Source organism: Etheostoma spectabile, chromosome 9, assembly GCF_008692095.1.
Source record: "Etheostoma spectabile isolate EspeVRDwgs_2016 chromosome 9, UIUC_Espe_1.0, whole genome shotgun sequence".
NCBI classification, from domain to species: domain Eukaryota; kingdom Metazoa; phylum Chordata; class Actinopteri; order Perciformes; family Percidae; genus Etheostoma; species Etheostoma spectabile.
Window position 1 is genome coordinate 29,292,251 of NC_045741.1, and position 8,323 is coordinate 29,300,573.

Here is an 8,323-nt window from a genome sequence, read left to right on the forward strand (position 1 = left end):
CCTCTACAACAAACTGTGCGACTCAAGTTGGATCACTTCCTGTGTAAACCTACCAGCTCAAATAAAATGCCTCAAATGACATTACTGTCAAATTAATGATTCATCAATCAATGATTCATATGAGCTGCAATATAATTCCCCAGAAGAGTAAAGATGATCAATTAAAAGACACAGGAACTCAAATTAAAAAAACAAAAACTACGGTCCTGACTCCTGAAATTCAATTTATGTAAAAAAAACAAAAAAAACAAAGCGCTTAGGAGAGAAAATGGGACTAACCTCCTGGTAGGTGTACCGTCCGTCCACCAAAATTGAGCCCGAGAGGCCGTTATTTCCCGCAGCGGTCACGGCCAGTCGATGGCAGCACACCAGGGATCCGGTGATCAGTTTGACAATCTCAAAGTTCTTCTTCAAGTCCTGGATGATGCTCTGTGGGGAGGCAGGGAAGGGTTACCATGGCAACTTTGCACTACGGCCGTGCAATTAATCACATTTTTAAAATCAAAGTTACGATTTTGTCTCTTAACGATCACAAAACAATGCAGTCGAGAAAAAACATCATTTAGCACATTAAGTTTTGTCTTTTGTTCTGAATGAGAGAAAAAAGTTCAAATGGGAAGAGTTTGAAGGGACATTTCACACATCAAGGTAGAGCTGGGCAATATGTCGATATTATATTGCTACTGGGATATGAGACTACATATCGTCTTAGATTTTGGATATCACAATGTCATAAGAGTTGTGTTTTCCTGGTTTTAAAAGCTGCATTACAGTAAATTGGTGTGATTTTCTAAACTTCACAGACTGTTCTAGCAGTTCTTTCATTTGACTTTTCCCCACTTAAACATTATGTCCATATTACTGATGGTTATTTATCTAAAATCTAAGTGTGAAGATATTTTGTTCAAGCACCAATTGTCAACCCTAGAATATCGCCGCAATATCGATAAAGGTTTTTGGTCAAGAATATTGCGATATCTGATTTTCTTTTTTCAAGTTCAATAAATGAAAAATCTAGTCTAAAGTCAATGGGTAATTATGTTAAATAATCGGGATTTCAATATTGACCAAAGTATTCGTAATTATAATTATTTCCATAACTGAACAGCCCTACTTTGCACCCCCGATACAATCGCGGGATTGTTTTACCTTGTCTTGTTTCTGATAGGTCTGCTTGATGAAAGAACGGGTGATCTCGTGCAGCTGACGGAGAGCAGGAACAACCCAGACTGCCTGAGGACTGCTCTGCTGAGAAGCCTACACACACACACAAACACACACACACTAATGATACCCACTAAAGCAGAACAGGCACACAAACGTACTAATCAGATGTTGCCATTTGATTTCTTTGTCATTCCAGACCCACTGTTTTTGGAGATGTGCAAACATGAGAAAGAAAACCAAAGCCAGGGATGTAAAAAGAATGACTGTTAAAAAAATGCTCAAGTTTAAATTTGTTCTCTTACAAATGCTTTTCAAGTCCAAATCAAATATCCAACATGTACATCTTTTATATATCCGAGGCTTAGATTCCTCTTTGCATGAGTGAATGTGCTAGCTCTTCCACCAAAGCAGACCATTCATCCAGCAGCTAAATCCCTCATTTGATGCAGCCGGCTCCCACCCAGGACAAGATCAACACCACTGTGGAATCATTAGTCAGTGCCAAGGCCCTCTTAGTGAGGCAAGCAGAAGATTAACACACACCTGGTTAAACTACTTAGGGCCCTATCTTGCACCCGACGCAGGGCCCGACGCAAGTGTCTTGCTAGTGTAAGACCGACGCAGTTGTTAATGTTCTGTCCAGCGCCCACGTCATTTAAATAGCAAATGCAACTGCACCCATCTTTGCGCCCATGGGCGTGCTGGTCTTACACAGAGGTGTGTTCAGGTGCATTCTTTGTGACCAACAAAAACCTGGTGTAAAGTCAGTAGCGCAACAGTTCATTGTTATTTTAACAGCGCATTAATAAAATGCACCTAGGCTTGTGCACACTATGCTTATTACACATACACAGGGAAGCGCAGCAGCACGCAAATATGCAAAAGATTACAAATAAAAATATTACGGTGCAAATCCGCCATCATAATAGCAATGTGCCAAGGTAAAACACGCCTGGCTTTAAAAGGGAATGGGAGATGACACTCTGAATTGTTTACTGTGTTCCTGTTACGCTCAAAACACACCTATGTGATTAATGACGACACTAAGTTCAAGCATTTTGAACCATGCGCCCGGTGCATGGACCCTTTTTTCCGCCGTCAAACTAGCGAAAGTGCATTTAGACACGCCCTAAACGCACCTGAGACACGCGCTTCACGCCGTGTGCTTAGATTTTTAAAATAGGGCCCCTCATGGTACAATCAAGTGTGAGGTTATCAACCTGTGACCAATGAAACCCCTCTCCATGATTGGTTGGCAGGTGTGAAGCAGTGGGATTGGATACAGATTGGTCAGTGGAATTATGTGGGCTTCTTTTCTTACTTTGACCAAAGAGTTAGCTTTCTTCTTGCCCCAAGTGCCAGTAAGAAAAGAGCTTTGAGTGTCGCTGCCTTTAGAGTCCACCTGAGTGTGAGTCTAGAAACATACATTTCATTTGAGGGGCAGTTTGAATCTGCACAATTAAAGCATATATTTTACTGGCCCTGGTTTTCCTACGTGCATAATAGTAAATACATATAAATTCCTTCCACAGGCTTTTGTTTACTTCTATCCTTAATCATTTCAGTATCCATAAATAAATCAAGACTGTGACACTTTACGTTAAACATTAAGATTTAATTAACATTACATAAATGGTGTATAGCACACTATAATGTAGTTGTAATCAGATTTAAGGATATTTTAAGTGTTTATGTTTTTGGTTGGGTACAGAGACCCGGTGCCACCGGACTGAATAGCAACGCAGATTTGATACGCCTGCGCTGCTCTGTACAGCAGAAGCATCTCTCAACAGAAGCATCGCTGCACGTGACGCTAGTTAACACTACATTCAACAGAAGCTAACGTTAGCCTACCGTTAGCTAGCAGTGGGATTAAACACGGTTAAAATCCTGGCATTTAAAAAGTATAAAGCGTGACTGTATTTCACTGTAGAGGATCCAACAACGTTAAGCAGTGTGCATTGTATTGTCTGGATCAACGGATTTTTATATATATATATATATATATATATATATATATATATATATATATATATATATATATATATATATATATATATATATATATATATATATATATATATATATATACATACACACACTGTGTGTATGTATATATATGCCTTGGCAGAGGTCTGCCCTTGTAGTTACAACTCCTGTGTTTTGTTATATTGTCATATATTACCAGCTTCCAATGACATTAATAAACATTTCTATCTATCTTCTATCTACTTATAACTACATTATATAGTTATACAGCATTTATTGGTGGTCCAAACATATTCCATTTCAAAAAGATTTTCAAGGAAATTATATTCCAGAGGTACAGAGAAACACAGTGCAATTAATAACCTGGGCTTACATTGAATAATTTGAAGTATTTGTTTAAATATTGTTGTGTATGGGTAAAGATATGAATGTGAATCGATCTTTTGAATATATTTTTTCACTGATTATAGATTTATTATCTCTGTAGACTTATTATTTTGTAGCTAATTTATTTAATAAGGTAGAAAGGGTATAAAGGGGTAGGAGTACATAAGTTTTACTTCCTACTCCTTTTTGCATGTGTAAATAGAGATTTTTAAGTACTGGTAATAATGAAGTTTTATTTTGTTGTTTATAATTGTTTTTTTATAACCAATTCAGATTTTTTAATTTTATTTACATGTTCAAAATAAAGATATCAATCAATCAATCAATTAAATGGTTTTGTATTGCTAATGCGTTGTCAACTATGTAATAACTTGTATGTAATAATAATAAAAGTGGAAGGTTAAAGCTACAGTGTGTAAGAATTTCTCCCATTTAAAGAAGTGTTTAACAGTGAGTTTAACAATCAAACGTGTGGTTTTCTTGAACCTGTCAAATTAATTTGACAAATCCTCGACAATTCCAATGGAATTATGGAAAATTAGTTGGTTGGCATCTTGGTAAATAAGCTTATTTATGGAGGCAGAGCTCTGGAACAGGAAGCTGGACAAAGGAGAGAGTAAAGAGGGAGAGATTGGGTGAAATCGGCCTCTGTCACCGTGTTTCTGGTATAGTCACGGAACTGAATCAAACAGGAGAGGAAATTACACATTTTTGTTGAAATTACACATTTTTGTTGACACAAACAATCAAGTCATGATAGACACTTGTTTGACAAGCGAGTGGAGACAGAGAGTGCCCCCCCCATCTCCACAACCAACTGCAGCTCCATGGAGACCGTGGCACATTCAGATAAATGGACGTAATGTAGTGTTTCCTTTAAACATGTTAAGCTGCATTTTATCTGAAGCACGCGCGTCTCACCTTCTTAATGTCCTCAATACATTTAATGATGTAACTGCGTTTCACCGTCTCCTTGACGGCGTAGGCGTCACTCAGAATCCCCAGATGCTCCTCCAGCGCCTGCTGAACGAGACTGGTAGGCAGGCTGGGGAGGTGAGCCAGCTCCCACAGCACCTCCAGCACCTGAACACACCACACACAAAACGCCTCAGACTTCACTTTAATAACAAAACCTGGCATACTGTCATTTTTCCCATCTGTTTTTACATTTACTCCTCAATGAGTATGCTTACATGCACACAAATATTCCACCATTATTCCGAATATGACAATATTCCAAATTCACTTTCACTAGCCACGTAAACGGCTCAGTCTGTATATTGTCAGAATATTATGCGCAAACTTAGTCAACGTCCTAAGCCTTGACAGGATGTCAGATATACCAACGTACCTTTCCTGTTGTAGTTTCAGAGCGAGCCTCTCTGCCGATCCTCCCGATCAGACTGAGCAGCTTCTGCCTCACGCGGTCACTTTCAACCTCCCAGCTCTAAACGACAGGCAAGCATTATTATGAACACTATATACAGATGTACAAACCACTTTTCATTGAGCCAATTTACTCCCAAACGTCACGGAGACAGCACTGACCTTCTGTATGAGGACGAAGAGGTGGGTTAGTTGATCGAAGCTGAACTTCACAGCAGCAGCAGCGATGATCGTATGAATGTTTTCTATTACAGTTGATGACTGGCCCGCCTGAAACGGCCACACAGGAATCAATAGATCCATCAAAAGCAGGAACATTTGTCTTTTTCAAAATTGTTCACATATACATGCTTACACACACACACACACGGTATCAGCAATGCTTCCATATACATCAAATATGCCAACAGTTTAGTTTAGCAATTACAAACAGAAAAAAACATCTTCAACATGCTTAATGGAAATCTGATAAATAACACAGACATGACTGCGTGATTATTATGTTATTAGTATGTACTCGTGATGTGTGCACTGGTGCTGACCTGTATTTTCCAGATCTTGGAGAGTTCGTCCAGCGAGAGTTTACTCCCCAGCAACTCAATGATTCCCTTAATCCTCTCGCAGTACTGAGCTTGGTCAATGTTACCTGGGAGATCAAAAAATATATATATTGAACGACCACTTTGAGGATTTTTGTCTTGTTTATAACTGGTTACATAGCTTAATTGTTTAAGTGTGACCAATTCAATTGTGATCAGTGGCAGGAAGTGATGGATTTACTTACCCTCCAGTGCTATTGATAGGACTGAGTTCTCTACCAGCCAGTCCAAAAGTTTATCTGTGTCGATGGCATTTTTCACCGTCTTCGACACTGTGCTCTCCTCTATCAACTTTGTCACCTGAACAATAGAACCAGAGACAAGGTACACAACACCAGTGTGAGATGAGATCAAAAACAAATTATAACCCAGAAACGTTGTCTACTTTAGACCTGAGAGTTCCGAGCCTATAAGAGCTGACCTCTTTCAGAGAGTTCATCTTGGTAGAGAAGTGGGGGGTTTTGAGCATGCGCAGCAGTGTGTCCAGCCGTAGGTCATCCACCACAGCGACCAGCTCCCTCTGGAACCTCATACACAGCAGCTTGATGGCCGACAGCAGGTCCGGGATGCTCACCAGACGCTACCATAAACAGAAACATGAGGAACTAAGTCATAACATCTTGGTTAAGTCACAATCACCCAGTTCATAAAGATACAGTAAATCCTGTGCTACTAATCCTTTGTCAACTTCTCCTGCTTTCTCCTTCTTTCTCCCGGGCCAATTATCTACAGATCTATAATTTACCACAGCTCTGTGTCTTTCTACAGCTCCGTATCTTGTTGCGTTTGCTAGGCCCCGCCCACTGTTGTGCGATCCAATCAGATCTAAAGGACTAGATTTAAATATTTATTGTAACCAAACTGTGTCCATATATTCCGTTTTTAACAGAAGACTCACACTATACCCCTGGCTAACCATCAGAAGTCCCTATTGCAGCAACAAGGACCCGATTCCCTCACCACCGGCTTCCCTATCCGGAGGTACAAACAAGACGTACCACGCCCGGGAACCAAACAATCCTCAAGTGTTTGTGTCCCTGTGCCTTTAAACGACAAGAGGTTGACAAATATAAAATACAAACGGTTAAACACTACCTTGTCTTTAAGATCCTTTTCCTCCAGGTTCTGCACATATGTGATCATCTTGTGGATGACTGGATCAAGCATGGGCTGGGAAAGAACAATATGAAACGTTGTTGGCCACTGCAGCAGCAAAACAGTAAGAGGATACAGCAAATATAAATAGAATCAAAATCTGAATGGTGCACAAGGGTCATATCGAACACAACTGATAGCGTTGGAACAAGGTTAGAAAGAAATTAAGGGTGCTCCGATTGACTGGTCACTGACACTCTTCGGCCGATAAAGGCTTTAAAATAGTTTGATAGGTGGTCTCCATAAAAAACGATAAAAAGCTAAAACACCTATAAATATATTCTGTATGTGTGACTGTTATGTCTTCTATTTTCAGTTGATTACAGCAGGAGGACAAGCCTAAAATACTTTACACCTTATGTTTTGTTTTTCTTAACATCCAGAGATATGGGATTTTGTTTTCTTTGCTCTGCACTTTACATTTAATCTTCATATTTACACTTTAAGTTTGTGTAGATTAACAACAAACGCTGTTAAAGGTGTGTTTCTAACAGAGGAAGTAGAATGTTGAACGTCTCCTGTCAATAAAAGTCAACAGTTGACAATTCTCAATACATTATCTTCTGTTAATTTTAATACATATACATTGTTGTTAAGACTATTAAAATTAATATATGTTCAATATATGACTTGATAAATAGAAGGCTTCATATAGACACTAACAAGATAACAAACAAGCTAACTAAAAAGATGGGAATCACAATATGAGGAGACATAGAGAGAAGGTAGGTAAAATCAGTAGCAGCAGTTGAACTAATTGAAGAAAAAAAAAAAAGGTACAAATGAGGGTCAGTACACGTCCATAAAGTGTGATCATGTACATGTGTGCAGATGACCGGCTCACCTGGACGAGGCTGGAGTTTAGGTATTCTGCACCAACTCCCAGAGGCTGGACCAGAGCTGACACACACTGTGTCGGCAGAGGGAAAGAGACACAATAACTCAGACTTATTAATACCAGATGAGTATGACTAACTATGATAAGAATTGTTCTTTCCATCTCTCTGTTTCTGCAGGAGCATCAACATAAATCGGTCTTAAATAGTTTGAGAACTGGATGTATCCATGGGTGTCACTTTTGATGGCTTACCAAAATAGACAACAGCAATCTACCGTTCCTGCAAGTAAGTGTTTAGGCCAGAGTTCACATTGTGTTTAAACTGATACTGGGTTTTTCACTGGTGTACTTGTCCATGTAAGCGAGCATAAGCAGATGTGTGGATGAGTTTCAAGCTGTCATTTGTCATTCAGCGCTAAATCGCAGGAGCTTAATGAATGGTTCCCGTGTTCCTGTCTTTGTCTCTTTTCTTTTCTGGCTTTCTTCCATTTCTGCTACTGGGCTCACTCAGAGCAGCTCCCAACTCCCCCCAACTTCCTCCTCTATTCTCCCTTGACTTCCTGCTCAAAGCAGACAAATGAATGACTCAGCCCTGGGAGTCAGCATAGGACCACTCCTCTCCTTTCACTTTCATAGTCTCTCTCCCCTGTGCTTATGGAGCTGTGGCATATGTTAGGTATCTGACAGCGCACACACACACTCTGCTGCCACTGAAGCGTGGTCTGGACCAACTCTTTTCTATATTAATATGCTAATGGTTAGAGGGAGTGGTTGTGTGTGTGTGTGTGTGTGTGTGTGTGTG

At 39.7% G+C, this 8,323-nt stretch overlaps 1 protein-coding gene across 5 annotated transcripts in view; it reads right to left on the reverse strand.

The window, feature by feature from the left end:
• usp24 (ubiquitin specific peptidase 24) overlaps positions 1-8,323 on the reverse strand; it is a 45,589-nt gene that overhangs the window by 25,743 nt on the left and 11,523 nt on the right. For 4 of the 5 annotated variants that reach the window (XM_032525173.1, XM_032525172.1, XM_032525175.1 and 1 more), the window contains exons 8-18: positions 7,528-7,593; positions 6,624-6,698; positions 5,950-6,108; positions 5,714-5,828; positions 5,472-5,575; positions 5,092-5,199; positions 4,895-4,990; positions 4,465-4,626; positions 2,489-2,581; positions 1,150-1,257; positions 280-429 (exon numbers count right to left, since the gene is read on the reverse strand). In XM_032525173.1, coding sequence (XP_032381064.1) covers positions 280-429; positions 1,150-1,257; positions 2,489-2,581; positions 4,465-4,626; positions 4,895-4,990; positions 5,092-5,199; positions 5,472-5,575; positions 5,714-5,828; positions 5,950-6,108; positions 6,624-6,698; positions 7,528-7,593 — 1,236 coding nt within the window. The remainder of the gene's footprint in view (positions 1-279; positions 430-1,149; positions 1,258-2,488; positions 2,582-4,464; positions 4,627-4,894; positions 4,991-5,091; positions 5,200-5,471; positions 5,576-5,713; positions 5,829-5,949; positions 6,109-6,623; positions 6,699-7,527; positions 7,594-8,323) is intronic. The other variant, XM_032525176.1, reaches the window with a different exon arrangement.